Source organism: Sciurus carolinensis, chromosome X (genome assembly GCF_902686445.1).
Source record: "Sciurus carolinensis chromosome X, mSciCar1.2, whole genome shotgun sequence".
NCBI classification, from domain to species: domain Eukaryota; kingdom Metazoa; phylum Chordata; class Mammalia; order Rodentia; family Sciuridae; genus Sciurus; species Sciurus carolinensis.
In genome coordinates this window covers 31,272,376-31,295,291 of record NC_062232.1, presented here as the reverse complement: position 1 = coordinate 31,295,291, position 22,916 = coordinate 31,272,376, and the positions used below count along the sequence as shown (strand labels likewise).

The 22,916-nt window shown below is 40.3% G+C and overlaps 3 protein-coding genes across 5 annotated transcripts in view; all 3 read right to left on the bottom strand.

Moving 5' to 3' along the window:
* The window catches only part of Sytl5 (synaptotagmin like 5), a 240,223-nt gene that overhangs the window by 149,547 nt on the left and 67,760 nt on the right, over positions 1–22,916 (bottom strand). The gene's annotated exons all lie outside the window — the stretch shown is intronic.
* LOC124971426 (histone H2A-Bbd type 1) lies at positions 2,833–5,159 on the bottom strand. Its single transcript, XM_047535208.1, has 3 exons — positions 4,829–5,159; positions 3,674–3,693; positions 2,833–2,946 (listed from the first exon to the last, which is right to left on the bottom strand). The coding sequence occupies exons 1-3, from the start codon at positions 5,157–5,159 to the stop codon at positions 2,833–2,835; spliced, it is 465 nt and encodes a 154-aa protein (XP_047391164.1).
* LOC124971425 (huntingtin-interacting protein M-like) lies at positions 7,677–8,018 on the bottom strand. The gene has a single exon (XM_047535207.1). The coding sequence runs from the start codon at positions 8,016–8,018 to the stop codon at positions 7,677–7,679; it is 342 nt and encodes a 113-aa protein (XP_047391163.1).

Here is a 22,916-nt window from a genome sequence, read left to right as displayed (position 1 = left end):
AATTGTGATTTTATAGTGTTCTTCTTTTGCACAACAGAGAAAAACAATAATTTTGCATTCAGTTGTATTATCTTTGTTGTGCCATCCCACAGAATTTTTATTTGTGGAAATTAAATATTATTTTACTTGTAATAAGTGAACCAAAGGCATTATAAATTTCTGTCATCTCCAGAGAGTTTTTGATGTATACTGATGCTTCCATGAAACCCTACAATCAGCTACAAGATAGAAATTTTGTCTTCAAAAAAGTACAGTCTCAGAATTCAAGAAAAAGGACAGGACCTCCGGTACTTCAGAGAATAGATTCCTGAACACAAGCTTCTCATGTTATCATATAACCACTTTTACGACCATGTCGGTGAACAGTCAGAATTTCCAAAGCTTCACTAAGAAGCTTAGCATGACAGTAATAGAAGATCTAAGTTTACAAAGTTCAAATATGTCTCTTTATTCTAGCCTGTTCAGACTTACCCAAATAAAACGCTCATGAAAGTTCCCAAGAGTGAGGTTTTGAGTGTTTTAAGAGATAGAAATCTGAAACAGCTTGGTGCAGGGATACACACCTGTAATTTCAACAAATAGGGAAGTTGTGGCGGGAGGATCACAAAGTTGAGACCAGCCTTGGCAATTTAACAAGGCCCTGTCTCAAAATAAAAAATAAGAAGAGCTGAGGATGTAGCTCAGTGGTGCAGCACCCCTGGGTTCAATCTCCAATACTCACCCCCCCAAAAAGGCAGATATCTGAGAGACACTAATACCTCAGTTTTAAAGACTTGAGCTCTTTTATTCCCAAAGGGGAACATTTAACACTTTCTATCTCAAAGCATTTTTCTCAGGATAGAATACTGGAAAGAGCTTCAACAAGTAAGAAGGTTGGGTTTTTGTCCCTGTGTGCTGCCCACATGCTATGTGCCCCTGACCATACTGATCATCATCTCTGGGTCTCAGGGGTCTCAGTTGTCAAGTGGTCTCAGTTAAAAAAAATCCTGACCTCTGAACTCCATTTACCATTTTCAATAGAGATCTTTTCCTAAGGAAAGGTCATAGCACAGCGATTGTCCACCTTGAGTAGATATTTGGAATACTTTTTCAACCTCAATTTAAAGCCCTGAAGGCTGATGGGACCCCAAGTAATGCATCCTACAAGAACAGAACACAATATTCCTCCTTCATTTCACTATTTTGCCTTTTCCTGTCATGAAGAATCTCCACCCCCCAGTGTTGAGTTGGTAGATTCCTTTCATCCTACATTTTAGAACTCAAATATCTCACTATCACAATATCAAACCTGCCTTCATTCTGCTAACTGGTTTCCTTTGGTACATTTTCCTTTCACAGAAGTTTAGAGGCATTTTACCCACAGTTATTCTAGAACATTAAAAGAAACTAACCTTTTACTTTCTTGAAGGATTTCAAAGGACAAACACTAAAAGAATAGTAAATGCAGACCCTATTCACTACCTTTTATTGTATTTTAAATCACACTCCTTAAACAATACGCTAAAGTAAACTGAATAGTCCAGTGTTGTGAAAATCGGTTTCAGGATTTGTCCATGCACGAGCTGTTTAGTACTGATGAACTCCAACAGGTATGGGAATTGAGCAACACCATTTAGGAACCTTAATAGAAATCTGGGATTGTCACACATTTAAGTAAGTGGAGTGTTCTTGTTGGAGAGAGTGTACACCAGTCTGGGTGCTGATGAACTCTAGTGGTGATTCAAAGGTGTGTTTATGTTAGTCATACACAGATACACATATCTGTCCACAATTGAACAGAATGAGAAAAACAGAAAATACCTGTCTTATATTAGAGACCATTTGAGGAGAACAGCACTACATTGATTGGTTAAATATGAATGCTTCTGAACATGATGGCTTTAGATTTAAATTCCAGCAAGAATAATGAATTCAAGTGGCATTTGGAGCTGCGCAGGTACTATAAATGAGCAGAGTTAATAATGGGATACAAGAGGGAAGGGTATGGGCTACAGCTGACTAGAGAGCTGGTTTAAATGGGGCAGCAGCTAATAATTTCTGTCTGATGTTAGCCATGTACGTACCCAGGCTCTGTTATTTCCCAAGAGAAGTCACAAATTGAGATTTTTCAAGTAAAAAGATATAGATTTTATTTATTTACTTTGTTATTTTAATTTTTAATTTTAATTTATTAATTTTTTTTGCAGTGCTGGGGAGCAAACTCAGGGCCTCACTCTTACCAACCAAGCATACTACCACTGAGCTACATCCCTGGCTAAAAACATGTCAATTTTCAAATGTGGAGAGTCAATTAGTTTTCTTTTCAAAACATCATGGTATTCCTGATGACTCTGAATAGGAGTCTGGGCACTTTGTGATTTGTGCATATATTGGAGTTCAGCAGAAGGATAGCTTTTTTTAAGAATCCTCTTTTGGGAGTAACAAAGGCCCTTCCTAAGGTGTCAGACTGTCTGATTCTGGTCATATCCTTCAGGATCGTCACAATGATAAGGGGATCTGAGCCTTCAAAAGGCATCTATTCCCCAGGCTTGAGTTCAGGTCCATGCAATGGTAATATTACAGTCCAAATTCCCCTCAAGACTTGACTCTTGGGCTCATCCATCATCACAGATGATATTTTCTGCTGTGTTGACCTATGTCAGACTCTGGCAGGCCCTGACACTGATGTGACCACAGACCTGACTGGCAGCCTCTCCTCCCTCAGGTTTTACATTCCCTCTCCATAGGGCCCAAGCTACAGGGAACCTTTTGCATGTTCCCCAACCCATCTTTCAAAAAGGCACAAAGGGCCTAAACTCGGGTTGGCTCATGCCTTCCCAAGGGCAGCAGTTCTCACAGGACCCCCTTTTCTTCCTGAGTGTAGGTTTCCTTGCACATATGGAAGGGGCATTTGGCAGGCTGCTGGATTAGGATGATGCCATGCTGGTCACAGTCCCCATGTTTCCTCTGAAACCCACAAACACAGCTGAGTACAATGCTTAAGGGGGCAGCAGTGTCCCTGCTGATCTTCCCAGGGCCCTTGACTCTGCAGAGGGCTCGCCAGTAAGGGCTCATCCAGGTTCAAATTCCAAATGCCACCTCACACACCAAACAGCCTGACTCTGTTTAACCACCTCCCTGGCATTGCCTGTCCTAAAGGCATTCACTCTCCATGAAGGGACACGGGACTAGGAGAAACCCAGGCTGTGGACAATGAGATGTTTCACTACAGGAAGGAGAGGAGAGATGGTGTCCCTACCATGTGATCAGCTGAGGGTGACCCTCCACCTGCAGTGGTGGGCAGAGGCCTGCTTGCTACTTGCAGGCAGAGCAGGAAGAGATGAACTGGGCCAAGGAGTGCTTCATGGCTCTACAAGGAATCACAGCTTTGTGGGCTGGACCTCCTGACAGTGAGGTTTCTGTGAGTACAAGGATCTGTGGGCATTACGTGGCAAGAAAGGCTTCTTGAGTTTCTACAAGCACAGTCTTCAAAGAGCCCCAAGAACAACCCTGACACCATTTCCTTCATCTTCAGGGTGCTCCTATGAATTAGCCAAAGATCAAACCAGGTCCTTCTGCTTCCACAGAGGCAGAGAGGCTGAGTTAGCACCAGGCAGGAGGGGAGAGGAAACCAGAGCGTGGTCTGCCTGGTGTGTCCATTTTCTCCCATGTCCTTCCTCTACATGACACTCACCTGTGTCTCCCTGTTGTCATCTGTGAAACAGGGGATGTTTGTCACAGCCAGTGGCCCTGTAGTCCAGGATACACCTGAGCACCAGGCCCAGCTGCACCTTGTGGAAGTGCCCCTGAGCATGTGGGTTAGGGGAGGAGACAGATGCAGCTATTTTGCGGGGGGCTACACCATGCCACCATGCCATGTGGAACTGCAGCTTACAGACACGAGGGGACTCATATTTAGGAAAACCCAAGATGGAGGAACTCTTATCCTCATCTCACACGACCAAACTGCTGCTCAGAGGGAGTAGATGAATGTCCAAGATTAAGTGGCCAGAAAGTGGTGCAGGGGATCTGGAATCTGGGTCTCCTGATTCTGTTGGGGAAGCAGACCTGGCAGCCTCTGAGTAGCCCTCTGTGAAAGGCCAGTAGGCAGCAGGGAGAGGCCCTCAAAGAGCCACTGTGTAAGTCTTTTTTTAAAATGAGGCAGAGTGTAAGTGTATAAATGAATAATAAATGAAATTAGTGTGACCATCCTTCCTATTTCATACATTTCCTTGTGGTTTCTCTATCACTCCCCCATCTTCATGTGAACACCCCTGTCCCATTAAGTTCATGCCAATGGTGTGCCACCATCTCCCCCCACACCCACTGCTGTCACCTCTGACTTCAGACCTTCCCTACTGTGAATAAAGCCTTCCCCACCTCACTCATGGTCTTCAGCAACTCCCCACTTACCAGCTTCATGCTGGGAACCCAACATACCTGGGAAGGCCCTAGCCAACCTCCTGACCTCCCAAGGTCTTCCTTGTTCAGAGCCTACAAGAATGGCTTCTCTGCCTCCTCGCCCAGCCAGCTCCTCCCACCAGGGACCACACTGTCCCTATTGGAAACTGCCCCCCCTGAAATCACTGATTTGAACATCCCACACTGACCCCAGCTTCCACCCCTCCCACCCTGTATGGGGCAATACCTCCTGGGTGTCTCACAAACACCTCTAACTCAGAATGACAGAAACTGAGAGGAGTCAGATCCACTGGAGTTGCCTTAAACACTTTAATAGCATGGCTGATGGCAGCAGCACGGGGTCCCTCGCCTATGGGATTTGGGGGCTGGGTGAGACCATTGATGGAAGTCCCACCAGAGCCTGAGATCTAGGCACATCACTTCTTACTCTTGTTGGGTTTCTCAGCATCCGGAGATTTGGAGTTCTCCTGGAAGAGGCGATGGAACTGATGGTTCTTCTCCAGCACCTTCTTCACGTGTTCCGGGGTGATGCGCATCCTGCAGTTGCTGTGAGCCTCCTGACCTGCCAGATCCAGGATGTGGGTTGTCAGGTACTCCACAACACCAGCAAGGAAAACAGGTGTAAATGAGTTCAGGCGCTCAGCATAGGGACCCTGTCTCAGGAAGCGGTCTACAGGGAACTGCAGTTCTGCTCTTGTGGATCTGGATATGGTCTGCTTCTTAGATGTGTAGTTACGACGGTATTTTTTCCCAGCCATGATGCTTCCTGGGTTTTGCTTCAATAGGCTCAGCTTGATTTCTCCACTGGCCCGTGCCTCTCAAATTACCAGTGCTTAGTCCCACCCACTTGTTTCCCTGTGCTTCTCATTGGTCAGAGTTGTCTTTGTGACAACCCAGATTTTATGATGTCACTGGTGTCCACGGGGCCTTGATCAGGCCTTGGTCCACAAATGCCCATGATAGGAATCTAGTTGCCTTAGTGGACTCTGTTTTTGTGGGAATTCTGACTTTCTAGTGGACTTTAGCATTTCAGCACAAATTCATATTTCAATGAAAACACTGCCTATCTGTAGCCCACTATATTAGGTTCTCTGATTATTCTAGCCTTACTTTTTTTTTTTTCTAGCCTTACTTGTCTTTTAGCTCTTTACCATTCCATCTGAACTCTGGATCCCTGATAGACATGCTGAATACCTTGTCTGGGAGAGGTTCAGCAATCATCTCATGTTGTAATAAAACAATTTTGCCTCCATTTATACAGTTACCTTAAAATATTCATGATAGATATTTCAATATCTGTTATTTGGATTCTTTTTTTGAACTTCTTATAATATCTGCCAATTCCCTCATGAGTTAAGAAGAGTCTTTCAAAATATTTCCATTTCTTATCTGCATGAATATCATGATTTTACTGTTTGAAAATACCTTTTAACTGTTTTGGAGGCCATATTGATATTCCCAGTGGATTCACCTAGAAACTTTAGTAACAGAGATGTATCCTTAGGCTCAGTAAAGCCCAAGAGTTTCTTTTCTTGCCTGTTCTAGGCATATCCAAAGCACAACAGAACTCTGTCAATTCTGTTTTCTTCTAGGTATAATTTCAATGTTCAATTTTTTATTTTATTTTCCTCCCTACTCATTTTATATATCTTGTTTTTATTCTCTTATGGTTAATAAGTTATTCTCATCATTGACAAAATGGTTGGAAATCTGGTTTCAAGATCTGACCATCTGGAGATCTCTGTAAATGATTTATACAAATCTAGTCTCTGCTGGGTGAGAGACAACAGAGTATCTGGTTTGTCAGTCTTGTCTCTTTGTCTATTTTAAGTTCAAATCAATTAATAAATTCATACACTCTGGGAGAACAGTTTTTTGACATCTGGACCAGGAAACTTTACTATTTTTTTCCACTTGACCCATGATTGAATTGCAGAGCTGAAGATATAAGCTCTATTTCTCTGTGCATACATGTTTCTGCCATTCAGAAATATTTTACCTCTGATTATGTATGTAAAATTTTCCTACCTGTGGATACTATGACAGATTATTAAGTTTCTCAAATTCATGGAGCTTGTTCTGAATTGTGTATGTAGATATATAATGTTACAGAAATTAAATATTTGTAAAATTCATTGAAATAAAAAAATTGAATGATAATGACTTTAAATGCACTAGATTTAAACAATATATATTCTCCCAGGGTCTAAGTAAGTTGCTTAGGACCTCACTAAGTTGCCCAGGCTAGTCTTGAACTCACGATCCCCTCTTGCCTCAGCCTCTCAAGCCACTGGGATTACAGGCATGTGCCATCACTCCTGGCTACATTACATAAGTTATTCTTAAACCTTTAAAGTATGTATTTGGCCACTGATATTTCTTTGTTGTTCTATCAAATATCAGTCCAGTGTTTATGATTTTAGTCCAAAACCAGGATAATTAAATTTTAAGTGGAATATATTTATTAGTAAGCCTGTCCATTAATAATAACCCTTAAGAACTACTTGCATTGCCTCTTTTAAGTGTATAGATTTCAAACATCATTGCCAGTGTCTATAAAGGGGGAGAGAAAATTATCTTTACTACACTAGCAAATAATCCATACCATAAGTCACTTTTTAGAATAAGGTAGAGCATACATAAATAACAAATGAATTAGCGTGACCATCCTTCCTATTTCATACATTTCCTTGTGGTTTCTCTATCACTCCTCCATCTTCATGTGAACACCCCTGTCCCATTAAGTTCATGCCAATGGTGTGCCACCATCTCCCCCCACACCCACTGCTGTCACCTCTGACTTCAGACCTTCCCTACTGTGAATAAAGCCTTCCCCACCTCACTCATGGTCTTCAGCAACTCCCCACTTACCAGCTTCATGCTGGGAACCCAACATGCTGGGAAGGTCCCAGCCAACCTCCTGGCCTCCCAAGGTCTTTCTTGTTCAGAGCCTACAAGGATGGCTTCTCTGCCTCCTAGCCCAGCCAGCTCCTCCCACCAGGGACCACACTGTCCCTATTGGAAACTGTCCCCCCAAAATCACTGATTTGAACACCCCACACTGATCCCAGCTTCCACCCCTCCAGCCCTCCTTGGGATTGCCCTTCCTGGCTACTCACAATTACCTCCAAATCAGAACAACAGAAACTGAGTCAGAACCACTGAAATGGATTTACATTCTTTAATAACATTTGTTGATGACAAAATCATGGCTTCCTCTACTGTGAGACGTGATTCCAGCCAAAGTTCTGAGGCTGGGCTCGGCAATGCATTTTTCAGCCATTATTCCTCTTGGGTCCAGGCATCTCAAGCAAAGAGGACACATTCTTGAAGACATGAAGAGGATCACGGTTTTGGTCTCCTTCTTTCTTCCCATGTTGAAGGTTGGCATGCATCCTGCTGTTGCTAGCCTTGGAGTCTACCAGCTCCAGGATATAGTCAGTAAGGTAATCAAGCACGTTAAGGAGGAAATGTGTTGTGGAGGAACCTATGAATGGAGAGTATCGCTCTTCTTGTAGAATGTGGTACACGTAGCTCACAGGTAGCCGAATCTCAGGTCTAGAAGCAAGGTCTTCAATGTGACGGCTCTGTCTATGGGAGCTCTCTTTCCCTGACATGATGGTTTCTGGGTTTGGCTTTGGTCAGTTCTGCTTGATTCACCAGCTGGACTGGTCTCTGAAGACACCAACACTCATTCCTTCCCATTATATCCTCAATTCCTGCCTCTGATTGGTTAGGCACAGTCTTTATGACATCCTTGGCTTTGAGATGTCACGGCTCTTAAGAGGCCTCAGCCTAGAAATGTCAATCACAGGAACCTTGTCACCCTAATGATTTTGAGGGAATTCTTAACACCATAGAAATAAATGTGTGCTTCAGTGGAAAACTTGGCTCTGCTTTTAAAATAACATTCCAGGTTATCTGATTCTAGCCTTTTTATTCACTTTGAGGGCTTTTGCAACCTTTTCTTAGGTGCCTGCATCTACACATTTATAAACATGCCTGATCAATATTCTTACATCTATCATTTGGATTCTCTTTCAAACTGAATATAACATCTTTCTCTTTTAATACGTGCTCATTTCCTATCTCTATGAGTCTCATGATTTTATCCTGTTTGAAAAAAATTAGCCATTTTGGAAGTATTCCCATGTCAGAGCCAGGTAAACATTGCTGATAGACAAGTGTATCTTATTTTCAGTTTCCATTCAGATATGTCTTTCTTGACTCTCCTGGGTAACACCAAGCAAGAAATGTTGCTTCTTTTTTTATTTTCCATTATAATTTTCTTCTCCATTAATCTTGCATTTCTGCTTTTTAAACTTAATTTGTATTTTATTTTACTTCATTTTTTTGTGCCAGGGATTGAAGCCAGGGTCACTTATCCACTGAGCCACATTCCCAGTTCTTCTTATCTTTTATTTTGAGACAGGATCTCCCTAGGTTGCTTAGGATCTCACTAAATTCCTGAGGCTGACCTTGAACTTATGATCCTCTTGTCTCACCTCCCAAGTCACTGGAATTACAGGCGTGTGCCACCATGCCCTGCTGCTTTTGTTTTCTTATGCATTGTTCATTTGTAGCCATTTCATTTTCCCATTCCAAAAGGGACAAAGTAGAAGGAAGAAAGGAATCTCCAATCCAAGCAATTTCAAAACCCAACTGTGTAAAACTCCATTAGGTAGGTTTCAAGGCCTGGCAATAATCTTCTATGGCACATTACTTCCCTCTGGTCCCATGGACCCTATAACTTCACTTGGGGCTATAGTTCTGGCCTCAGGACACTAAGATATGCCTCCAAAGTCATCTTTCCCTTAAATGAATGGCTACACAGTGTTGCATCTGTGTTGTCAGTTTTTCTGTGGGGGAGGAGTACCAGGGATTGAACTCAGGAGCACTCGACCACTGAGCCACATCCTGAGCCCTATTCTGTATTTTATTTAGAGACAGGGTCTCACGGAGTTGCTTAGCACCTCACTTTTGCTGAGGCTGGTTTTTTTTTTTTTTTTTTTTTTTTTTTTTTGCAGTGCTGGGGATTTGAACCCAGGGCCTTGTGCTTGTGAGGCAAGCACTCTACCAACTGAGCTATACCCCCAGCCGGAGGCTGGTTTTGAACTCGGAATCCTCCTGCCTCAGCCTCCCAAGTCACTGGGATTACAGGTTGTGCTACTGTGCATGGCTGCACCTGTATAGTCTTATCAGCCATTCTCCTTGCTAATTTTTGGGAGCCTCAGAGCCTTCATTCATTGCATGCTCCATCTGTTCCTTTCAATCTAAACTGGCATTGTTTCTGCTGATAAAGCATTCTCAAAAACTTATAGGTCTTCCATGTAAATCATGGGAATTCATGCCATTAGACAGGAGGTTCCTTCATAGATCCTTCATGGAAAATCCCATCTCTATTCCTTGCTTCAGCTGAGAAGCACACCCCACATCTTCAAATCATCCTCTGTGTGACTATTTCAAACTTCTTATATTTTTTCTTATTTATTTATTTATTTATAGTGCAGATTAAACCCAAGAGCACTTAAACATACCCCCAGCCCTTTTTACTTTGAGGCAGGTTCTCATTAAGTAGCTTAGGGCCTTGCTAAGTTGCTGAGACTGGCCTTAAACCTGCAATCCTCCTGTCCCAGCTTCCCAAATGGCTGAGATTACAGGTGTGTACCACCATACCCAGCTGAATACTTTGATCTTTCGATTTTCTCAAGGGCACTAGCAAAAGGAGATTGAGTCACATCCTTGATTTCATCTCCAGAGGATGCTTTCCTGACAGTGAGTCCCCTCATTTCAATTTTTTTCATAATGTGAAATAGACTGAGAGTTTGTCATATGATCAAATCCTGGTTTCTTTCTGCTTAACAGACTGTCCCTCATTTTTATGTCCTTCTAACATTTTACTATAAGCAGCAAGGGTGTGGGGACAGGCCACGTCTTCAACACCTTGACACTTTGTTTGGAAACCTACTCAGTTAAATATTTACATTCACCACTTTCAATTCCTACTTTTCATGTAACTCTTGGGTACAATTCAGCTAAAATTTCTGCCCACAAGCATGGGCAGAACACTGATAGGACACCCATCCCCTCTTCAGTTTCCAATATTATGTTCCTGATTTCCTTCTACGCCTTTACCAGCAACATCTCTGAAATTCCCGTTTCTATCAATTGTCTGAATATGATGGCTTAGGAATTCTCTAAGATGATATTGGCTTTCTTTACTGTGCTCAGCCATTATCCAATTCCACAGTTTTGGATATTTCTTAGAGCAGTAACTTACATCCAGGTACCAAAAGATACACTAGACTCCTATGGATACTATACTAAATTACTACAAACAGTACCTTAAGACAACACACATTTATACTCTTATAGATCTGGAGGTCAGATGTCCAAAATTTTTTCAGTAAACTGAAAACAAGGTGTTGGCAGTGCCAGGCTTCCTTTGGTGGCTCTAGAGGAGAATGTTCCCTTGTCTGTTGTCGCTCAGAGCTACATTCCTTGTCCTGTGGTCCCTTTCTTCATATCCACAGCCAGAAGCATTAGAATCTTGCTTCAGTGGCCATATTTCCTTCTATGTTCAAGCTACCTGGGTCTCTCTCTTATGTGGACCTGTGTGATTGCATTTAGGTTCTATCAGATTATAGAAAATTTCTCCCATCTCAACAACTTTAATCATACTTCTGAATCTTTTGCCACATATGGTAACATTTATAGGAGTAAGGAGTTAGAATCTAGATATTTGGGGGGGTCATTATTCAGCCTACCAGGAAACTCTGGCAGGGAAGTGATGGAATTGAGACAGAGAAAAGTAGGAGGCTAATAAAGTGCTTATTATTAAACAGACTACTATTACAGGGAACACTGTAAAAAACAGTCCTTTCAGGGGCAGACAATGCTCAATCATTTGGGGCCGTCATATTCTTGAACAGAGTGGGCTCTGTTGACCTAGTAAAAGGCCTCACACAAAGAAATATAGGTTCTGACATTTCAAAATCAGAAAAATAGGCACTTACGTGGTACAGGCTGTGTGAAGTATGGGCAGGACATTGACAGTATCTTCTATGCCCTGAAATGTTTATATACCTTCCTTACAAAGGCTTTCCCTTTCTTCTTTCCTAATCCCCATTATTCCATCCTTTATTTAATAAATATTTATTGTGCACCTAACTGTCATCAGGCACTCAGTGAGATAACAGATACTAAATGTAAACAAAATAGACATTATATTGCCCTTATGGTTTATAAAGTTGACTAGGAAAGACTGATGTTAACACCCAAACACATCTGTACATTCAATTTGTTGTGTGTGATCTAAAGCAGAATTGATCAACCTCAGTACTACTGAGACTTTAGACTAGATAATTCTTTGATGCTGTCCCTGGCATAATAACTCAGCATCATTCTTGGCCAGAAAGTTATCAAGAGATATTGTCAAATGTCAAAATGCAAAATTATCCCCAATTGAGAACTACTCATCTACATTTTAAAAATAAGTTACTTTAAGATACAGTGAGGGGATATAACTTACATGGGATAATAAAGGAATATCCTCTGACATCGAACCTGAGAACTGACACAAGAATAGATACTAAGCTAGCCTTAGCAACTCAGTGAACCTTAAGCAACTTAGCAAGACCCTGTCTCAAAAAATAAAGAAATTAAAACAACTGAGGATGTGGCTCAGCAGCTACACAGCCCTGGATTAAATCACCAGGAAAAGAATAGGGAATGGTGCTGTGTCAAAATGCATTCTACTGTCATGTATAACTAATTACAACAACAACAACAACAACAACTATATATATATATATATATATATATATACACACACACACACATATATAGTGTAAAATACTACATATATATATATATATGAATATATATATGAATCTGGAATGAGCCAGAGAAGTGGTAAGAGACTATTCCTGGAAGGTAGCATGGACAAATCCCTAAACTGGTAAAGTACTCGGGGTATTTTAAATGAAAGCTAGTAAGCATGGCCAAACTAAAGTGCAAGTAAGGACAGTGGTTTTAGATGACCTCATATGTCTACCTACAAATAAGGAAGAATTGGAATTTAACAGACTTCTTGGCACTTGGATCCATTTCTCAAATTGGGATGAACAAGAATATAATTTATGTATTTTGATTAACTAATGATAGAATAGAAAATGGTCCTAAGGTGCAGAATGAATGGTTGTATTACTCTATGATAGATTATTTGCAAATTGCCCACAATTATTCCATTATCATAATCTACTCTATGTATTCACACTTTTGAAAATATGACTTTGAATCTCCTCCCATAAATACAAAATGCCTATATCCCCATCACTTAACTCTGAGCTGGCATTAGTACTTACTTGGGGAAATAAAACAAGCCTCATCCTCATAAGACTGTGTTTCTTCACTCTCATTTAAAACACTTACTTCTATCATGTCACTAAGCATGAACTAAACAGTACAAAATGAATAAAATTTTAAAAATTAAGTATGAGCACCAGGTGGGGTGGCTCATACCTATAATCCCAGCAACTCCAGAGGCTGAGGCAGGAGGATCACAGGTTTGAGGCCAGTCTCAGCAACTTAGTGAGGCCCTAAGCAACTTACAAGATCCTGTCTCCAAACAAAACATAAAAAGGGCTGGGGATGTGACTCATTTAGTTAAACGCCCCTGGGTTCAATCCCAGATACCAAACAAACAAACAAAAAACACCCCCAAAATTAAGCATGAGCTAGGGATCCTGCAAGATGAGAAATATATTATACTAGGTTCTCCAGAGAAGAACCAATAGGATAGATAGGTAGGTAGGTAGGTAGGTAGGTAGGTAGGTAGGTAGGTAGGTGATAGATAGATATATAGATAATAGACAGATGAGAGGATTTATTAAGGAAATTGGCTCATGCAATTGAGGTGGCTAAAAGTCCCACAAAGAGTCATTTGCAAGCTGGAGACCCTGGAATGCTGGTAGCATAGCTCGGTCTGAGTCCAAAAGCCAAGAACCAGGAAAGAAGACAATGGTGCAACTTAATGTGCAGTCAAAGGTCTGAGCGTCTGGGAGTTTGCTGGTATAAATTCTAGAATGCCAAGTCTGGGTTTTGATGTCCAAGGGCAGGAGGAAGAGAGTGTCCTATTGAAGCCAGAATTGGGGCAGGCAGTTAGTGTAGAAATAGGGGATCGGGTCAGATCAAGGAAATGGAGGCCATAAAAGCCATCTGCCTCTGGAAGTTGGAGACTGCCCTGGGAGAATGGAATGTCAAGGATCTCTGGAGCTCATTGATTACCAAATTTACCTGTCCTTGTCAGAGACTACAGGCAGAAAGATGCTGATGAATGCCCCCTGGGCCCTTACCTATCTGAATCACTTTGGCCCTTCCCCTGCCCCATCCGCTTTCACTTCTTACAGCTCACCTGCAAAACCAGGCCTAATCCAGCAGGCAGGAAGGAAAGAGATAAGGGGGAAAGAATGGGAGAATAAAATCCATAAAAAGGACAAGATTTGCTCATCCCATGGATTCCGCCTTTGGGTCCCCTTCTTTCACCCGTGAGAAGTCTGCTTTTACTTTTCTTTAATAAAGCTGCATTTCTACTCTACACTTGCCTTGGCCTGCTTCTCTGGTGTTATACTTCAACACCTGAGGAAGCAGGACTTGAAACCGGTAAACAGCTGTATCAAATGTCTTATAATTGTTTACATGGAAACAATTATTTTTGTAATAGAGAAAACTAATTTCCTTTGAAAATGAAAAGATATTCAGGGGCCTTTCTTGTTAGCATTATGACAGGGGACCCTTTCACTCAAATTGATCTAAAGAAAAAAAATTCTGGAACCACTGTGGTTCATTTCTTTTTATTTTTTCTCCTATTTTTATTTTATTTATTTGTTTTTTTAGATACCCATGACAGTAGGGTGTATTTTGACACATTATGCATATACAGGGTGCAACCCATTACAATTTTGATCCCATTCTTGTGGTTGAATATGATGTGGAGTTACACTGGTCAACTTTGGTTCATTTTTTAAAAAATATTTTCAGTTGTAGATGAACAGAATATTTTTATTTATTTTTTTATGTGGTGACAGGAATTGAACCCAGTGCCAAACACATGCTAGGCAAGCACTCTACCACTGAGCCACAACCTCAGCCCTGTGGTTCATTTCTGAAAGAATGAGGTGACTCGAGGCCATTTCAAACACCAGTTCAAAACTGAAATGACATACTCTCTCCCTCACCACCTGCCTGTTCTCTCATACATTCTACTTTAGTTGTCACTGTTTCTCCAATTGCCCAACCAGATGTCAAAGTCATTCTCAAGCAGCTTCTCTCCTTCTCTTACTCATTATCATGTCTGAACATCTATCTAGATTTGGGCACGAAATCCCAATTTTTCCTCAAAAATATTCCCAAAACCATTTCATTGTCAATATCATAGTTCAAGTCCTCATTGTTCTTTTCCCTAGATATTTACCACAGCCTCCTACTGCTTTCTGTGGGTCATCCTCACCCTTTTCCAGGTTATCTTCTTAATACTACTGGGTTCATTTTTGCTTTGATTTTTGAATTTTCACCAATCTGATTGAACCAGTATCCTAAAGAGTCTGACACCAGTTTTTGGTTGACTGCTGGTAGCTTTTAAGCCACACTCATATCTTTTTCTGTCCCCAGAGTGGTCAAACACACCGAAAAACACTGGGTGCTCCCTCCTTTGGTGCCACTGGGAAATTCAAAACACACAAATCCCCTCCACTGTATGGGAAGTCCTGTCCTGGCTTCACAAGCACACTGCCATAAAAACTTAAGGTCATTTTCAGACCTGCTTAAGAGCCATTTTCTTTCTTGGAAGAGTAAGGAAGTAATAAATCTTTTCAGACCCTCTAGGGTTGTGTAGGGGCATCACTGATCTCTCAATCTGAATCAAATTGTGGGTGGAAGTCCCTGGGGTATCTTCAAGGCACGCAACCACAACAATATTCTCCTACTGTTCAGTCCCTGCTGCCCTCTAAAGCAAAGTACAACACATTTCCCAATGGATTCTTTACCATGTCTTCCTATACCTTCTCCTTAGTCTCACCTCCGCATCTCCTCCTCCTCACACAAACCTATGCTTCAGCCTTGTTCAACCATTTCCAGAACATTCCATGCCCTGACAACAATCACTGATTGTATATCTCTTATTCTCTTTGCTTGAAATGCCCTTTTGAATTTCACTTCCCTCTTCCCTTCCCTCCCTCTAAGCCACCTTCTTTCTCTCTGAAGTCTATAAAATGCTTTCCCTTTCTCCTCAGAATAGGTAAAATGTATTGTCCTCTTGAAGTCTTGACTAACTTCTCTAGGCAGATACATTGCCTGGTTTACGAAAGCACTTCAATCATTGTTCTTGCCTGCTTACAGGTCTGTCTCTCCTGAAAGAACCAGAGCTTTTAAGTGGCAAGGACTCTCCTTTCTTAAGACATCTAATATGTTCAATCTCTAGCACATTTGTGAACATAATCAATGCTGAAAGATGTTGGTTTAGGGAAAATTTTTTTTCAAAAGAATTCTTATGAAATTCTTGCTAAGAGTGAAAGGATGTTGGCAAATAAAAGATTTTGAGCTCTTTGAGAGCTCAAAGCAGGAACCAGAATTTTCCTTTATTTGTTTCTAGTTTTAAATGCAAATAAATGTTAAGAAATCATTGCATGGTTGGTGGCATACGCCTGTAATCCCAGTGGCTCTGGAGGCTGAGGCAGGAGAACCTCAAATTCAAAATCAGCCTCAGCAACTTAGTGAGACCCTGTCTCAAATTAAAAAATAAAAAGGGCTGAGGATGTGGCTCAGTGGTTAAGTGCCCCTGGGTTCAACCCCTGATACCTTCCCTCAAAAGAAATCATTGCATGGTTAATTAAATAATTGTAAAATATTTAAAATCTAGCCACTAAAGGTTTTCATTTTTGTGGGAATGGCAACATGAGAAGAGTTGTTTATTATTTCCAGAACATAACTCTTCTTCATTACTGAGTAAGAGTCTTTCAGATCTCTAGAATGCTTTTCTATTAAAGTGAACAGTCATCAAAAAAAGCAATGTAGCTTCTGTGGCTGAAAATTCATAAGGTGATCAGTTAATAGAAGGGAAAATGACTCACATGTCTCATTCTCCCTTCCCATAAAAACAAATCTGGATACTATAGGTTATAGTGCTTCTGATTTGGGCCAGTTTGAGCATCATAGGTGCTTGCAATAGGGAATGTGGGAATATAAGGGGGTATTTGAAAACCTTGGCACCATCTACTGTACAAAATGTTCTACCAGGTCTCCTAAATGTTAACACTTTCTCATGCTTCCTTCCTCATTCTCATTTCCCTTCTCACTGTTGTTGTCAACAACTCTTTGTTGTTGTTGTTGTGGTAAAATTCACTAAACATAAAATTTATTTATTTATTTATTTTTGGTACCGGGGATTGAACTCAGGGGCACTTAACCACTAAGCCACATTCCCAGCCCTATTTTGTATTTTATTTAGATAGGGTTTCACAAAGTTGCTTAGAGTCTCACTAAATTACTGAGGCTGGCTTTGAACTTGCCATCCTCCTGAGCCGCTGGGATTACAGGCGTGCACCACCACACCCAGCAAATTCTCCGTTTTAGATGGCAATTCTGTGGCCTTTAGTATATCACAATCACCTTTTTTTATCATCTCCAAAGGAAACCCTTTACCCAACAAGTCATTTCCCATTCTTCCTGCTCCCCAGCTCCTAGCAACCATTAGTCTTCTTTCTGTCTCTGTGGAGTTACCTATTATGGATGCTTCATAAAACTAAAATAATTTAATATGCAACCACCATTCTGCTCTGTTTCTATATATTTGACATTTTTTTAGATTCTACATATAAGTGAGTCATGCCATATTTTTCTTGCCATGTCTGGCTTGTTTCATTTAGCATAGTGACTTTACATTTAAGTCTTTGATCAGTTTGGTCTTTAACCATAGACACAATTTTACGAGGGTAAGGTCCACATTGCACTCTCTAGTACTAAACTACACCAGATACAGAGGTTGTTGTTTTCACAGCCACCAATGAGCTGGTGGGAATGGGAAATAGAGAGTAAGTTAAATCATCAATTATCTTACAAAATTTTGGCAGCTTCTTTCTTCATTAAGTGCTTCCCAGGTTTTTGTGGGTTTTGAAATATATCCCAGAGTCCTGAAAAAGTTGAATTTGACAGTTTATACTTAATTGTCCCTTTAGTAAAGGGATAGGGTTTGGAGCACCCTACAGCAATTGTGGTGACTTTAAAAAAACTATTTGTTGTTAGAAAAAAATATGTATATGTGCATATTAACCCTGCTCTTGATTTTCATATGCCTCTTCTAATTTGCAGTCATGTTTCTTATGTCTCTTAAAATGGTAGTTACTGCCTAAACAAAGCATGTTTTAATATCTTACCCATTTTAGGGGTGGGAGTACCGGGGATTGACTCAGAAGCACTTAACCACTGAGCCACATCCCTAGCTCTTTTTGCATTTTATCTACATGCAGGATCTCACTGAGTTGCTTAAGGCCTTGTTGAGTTGCTGAGGCTGGCTTCGAACTCGCAATCCTCCTGTGTCAGCCTCCCAAGCTGCTGGGATTACAGGCCTGCACCACTCTGCCCAGCTATCTTAGCCATTTTTACAAAGTCAGGAGGAATGAGTATTTCCCCACTAATTTGTGTTTTTTTTTTAATCTTTTGTTTGTAAGAACTATTAAAATAAGTTTCAAAATAATCATTACTCAATTGGATGAAATTATTAAAGGTACTGGAGTAGGATCAAGTGACTTGAAATTTTCTGAAGACAATTACAGACCTTTCTCTTTACTTTCTTAACATATAAGTTCTTTTAATGCCTTGCTAATTATGATTAGCTAGTTTAATTAATATCATTAATCATTCTCTCTAGACATAACATTCACTTAGGGCATTAATTACACTGACTGTGCATCTTCATGACAAAGAAACTTCTTGCTAATGTGAATGTTTTTTAGCTGCCATCTTGTCAAACTGAATTACCTTATTAATGCAGTTCCTTCATAATGTGACTAAAAGCCCATAGTAGCAGTTGAACAACTGTCTCCCTATCAATTTCCTACTGTTCAATTGTACATTTTTTATTAGCATTAACACCAATTTGTTGTGTCCTTGAAAAAGTCTATTCATCTACTTTTCCATTTAGTGAGGCTGAGTTGAGTTAAAACTAAGTAAGATGGGGCTAGGGCAGTAGAATGGTTGCTTGGCATGCAGGAGGCCCTAGGTTTGACCTCCAAACCTGCAAAAAGAACCAAGCAAACAAAAAACTTAGGTAAGATAATGCATAAATCCACTGAGGCAATAAGAATTACAACACTTTGAAATATGCTGAATTCTAAAGACCTACTGATGACATTATTATAATTCCTCATCTTAGCAGAAGATCTACACTTCCCTTAGAATCCCTGTTCATCAAGAAACCATTGGACAAACAGATCAAGTACGCATGTCAAAGTCATTTTCTCCATTAAATAATAGTAAGAGAATTGATCTCTGCCTCTTCTTCTCTCTCTCTCTCTCTCTCTCTCTCTGTCATATACAAATGTTCTTGTGTAATATTCCCACACCATTAAGAATTATTCTCTGCACCTCACTATAGCATCTTTGCTTTAAAGCAATACTCTAATACTGTAACAAAGGACCTTTAAAAAATATCCAATCCACTGAGGACAAATATTTTTGTAAAACATATTAAAAGTCAAATCATTAGAAAATAGCCATCATGGAAGAAGGACATATAAAATAGAAGCCCCATGTTTTTAAATATTTAGGTTCAAAAGTTATCAAATAACTCTTTCAAATTGTTCTAAAATTATTATTAGTAGTAGTAGTAGTATTTTTGGTACCGAGGATTGAACCCAGGGGTGCTCTTTACTACTGAGCAACATCCTCAGCCCTTTCATTTTTTTATTTTGAGAAAGGGTCTTGCTAGGTTGCTGAGGCTATCCTCAAACTTGGATCCTCCTACCTCATCCTCCTTCTGAGAAATTGCTCTAAAAATTTCCAAATTTTTATTTTCCATTTCTTTTTCTCTTATTCTTTTCCATGCTGAGTATCAAACCCAGAGGCCTTGCACATGTTAGGCAAGCATTCTACCACTAAGGTACACCCCCAGTTCTATTTTCCATTTTTATATCTATCACAAGTTACTATCTCAGAGGCTAGAGGTATAGCTCAGTGGTAGAGCACTTGCCTACCACACATGGAGGTCCTGAGTTCCTTCCTTACACTGTAGAAAATGGAATAATAATAGAGGAAGTTACTATATTGCACAAGTAATAACTTGCAGTTCATGGACTGGAGTGGGTCTGCTGCTCAGAGTTTTGAGAAGCATTGCTATAGATCACAACATCTGTCATCAGGATTCCCACTCTCTGGCTCTCCTCCACCACAATAGTCTTTTTTTTTTTCTTTTTTATCCACAAATATGCTCAAATATTTTCCTTCTTAAAATAGCAACATTGACAGCCAGGTGTGGTAGTGCACGCCTGTAATCCCAGTGACTCAGGAGGCTGAGGCAGAAGGATTGCAAGTTCAAAGCCAGTCTCAGCAAATTAACAAGGCCCTAAGCAACTTTAGTGAGACTGTGTCTCAAATTTTAAAAATAAGAAAGGGCTGGGATGGAGCTCAGTGGTGAAGCACCCCTGAGTTCAATTCCTTGTACCAAAATAATAAATAAAATCCAGGGTGAATTTCTTTATTCTTTTAAGGGGAAGCTTTTGTGTGTATCTGAGAACATTTGGGTACGAGCATGAAAAAAAATATTGCAGGACACAGACAAATAATTTTATCCTTATTGTGAGAATTTTCAAATGTGTGTGAGGAACTGACCACATTGAACTTTAACGGGAATAGTCATTTACTCAGGAAATTACTAAAAAATAAAAAGTACTGGGAATGTAGCTCAGTAGTAAAGTGCCCCTGGGTTCAATTTCCAGTTCAAAAAAAAATGATAACATTGATAAACCACAGCTGCATCTTTATGCATTCCCCTATTGTTTTTGTCACCATGAATAAAGGTTTGCAGCCAGGCATGGTGGCACAACTCTGTAATCCTCGAGAGACTGAGGCAGGAGGATTACAAATTCAAAGCTGCCTCAGCAATTTAGCAAGTCCCTAAGCAACTCAGTGAGACCCTGTCACTAAATAAAATATAAAAAGAGCTGGGGATGTGGCTCAGTGGTTAAGCGCCCCTGAGTTCAATCCCTAGTACCAAGAAAGAAAAAAGAATAAAGGTTTGCATTTCCTATCATTGTACCTTCTTCTAATCCCTCCTTGGTGCCTTATAATCTGACTCTGTCCTCACCAGCTCAAGAAAGTACTTTTGCCATAGACCCATGAAACACATGGACCACATTTAGTCCTTGAGACATGGACCTCTTCCTCCCCTCCTTAACCCTTCTTCCCCCTTAGATTTAGGGGACTTCTGGACCTCCTCCTATAACTCCGTTTAGTAATTCTCAGTTTCCTCTCAAAGATGCTCTTCCCCAGCAACCTCTATTCTAATCCTATACTATCTTTTTTTGAGCAAATCCTTCATTTACATGTTTTAGTACATGACTTTTTACTGGTGATTCCAAAATGTGTATGTATAGAGTCCAGACTTCACTCCAGAGCTAGTGTTGTTTTTCCTGTAACTTGGCCCAAACTCACCTTCTTCAAATGTCACTTCCACCTAGTTAGGTCACTTTGTTCAGTTTCCTTAACTTTTTCAACATTCAATTTGAGTATCTATAAAATGGGAATAATATCTAACTCAGGGGACTATGATACAGATTAAATGATGTAATGTAGTAGGAAATATAAGCAGAGCCTAACATATAATATATATATATATATATAACATATAACATATAACATATAATATAATATGAGATACTGCCTCCTTTCCTCTGGATTTTCTTCTTATACTAATCCTTTATCATATAGAATGTATAATGCTTTATCAGATAGGTTTGCCTCCCTCCCATCCATCCTTTGACAAATACTGAGTACCTCCTAAGTATCAGGTACAATATAAGGTACTGGGGACAAAACATTGACTAAGACAAACAGGCCCCACCCTCATTAAGTTTGTACTCTAGACGTAATAAGGATGTTAAATAATTAATTCAACACAATACACAGAAATTTCAAGTGTCATATTTAACTTCTTTCTCTTCTTTATTGAATCCCCAGTCTGACCTCCTTCAGTGATGAAATTCTTTTAAAATTTTCTCATTATTTCTGAAGTCCATTCTTTCTTGGAGCTCTGCACTATCCAATCCAGTAACCACTAGCCACATGTAACCCTTTAAATTAATTAAAATTAAGTAAAATTAAAATACAGTTCCTCAGTCTCATTGGACACATTTCAAGAACTCAGTAGAAATATGTGTCTGATAGCTATTAGACAGCACAGATCTAGACTATAAGGGTACCACATAAAAATTCTGAGAGGACACAAACATTGAGTTCATAACAAGGACCACCATTACAGAAAGTTCCATTGGCTGGCACTGTTCAAGCTTCAGTGACCTAAATAATATCCTTATCATGTCATCTAGATTACTAAAACAGTCAAACTATTCTTACTCTTTCAGATTTTAGTCCTATATTTCTGTGATAAATGTATATTTGATCTTTGTCTCCTCAGTTCCTGGAACACAGTTCCAAATCCCTTAAAATTGCCTGGGCAATTGAGGCATCTTTTGTTCTAATGAGGTCATTTTTGGTGGGCCTCTGGATAGCTTCAGGATCCAAGTTGGTTGTCAGAAAAACCAAAAGATGATTAAAGGGTTCAGACTTTTAACACTGTCCCACTCCAGACCTCTGGGGAAAGGAGAAGGGCTGGAGATTGAGTTAATTGGTAATGACCAATGACTGAATTAGTTATGCCTACATGATGGAAAAACCAGAATGATGGGTTTCAGGGAGCTTCTGGGTTAATGAACACATATATCATGGTGCTAGCAGAGTGATACTCCCAGAGAGGACATGGAAGTTCTCCACTGTCCATCCCCTTTGCCCTGTACACCTCTTCCGTTTAGCTGTTTCTGAGTAATATCCCCCAGCTTTTGTGGGGGATAGTAGAGATTGAACCTAGGACCTCACACATGCTAAGCAAGTTCTGTACACCTGAGCCATAGCCTCAGACCTTTTTTAAATTTTACTTTGAGACAGGCTGTCACTAAGTTGCCAAGGCTGGCCTCCAACTTGGGAACCCTCCTGCCTCAGCCTAGCCAGCATCTGGGATTACGGGCATGCATTCTTGAGTAATATCTTTTATAGTAAACTGATAGTGGTAAGTAAAGTAACTTCCTGAGTTCTGCGAGATTTCCTACAAATCATCAAAAGTGGAGAAGGCATTATGGGAATCCCCCACTTTATAGTTGATCTGTCAGAAGTACAGGTGGCCCACAATTCCCAATTGCATCTGAAGTGAGTGTAGTCTTATGGGACTGAGCTCTTACCTGTGGAGTGTG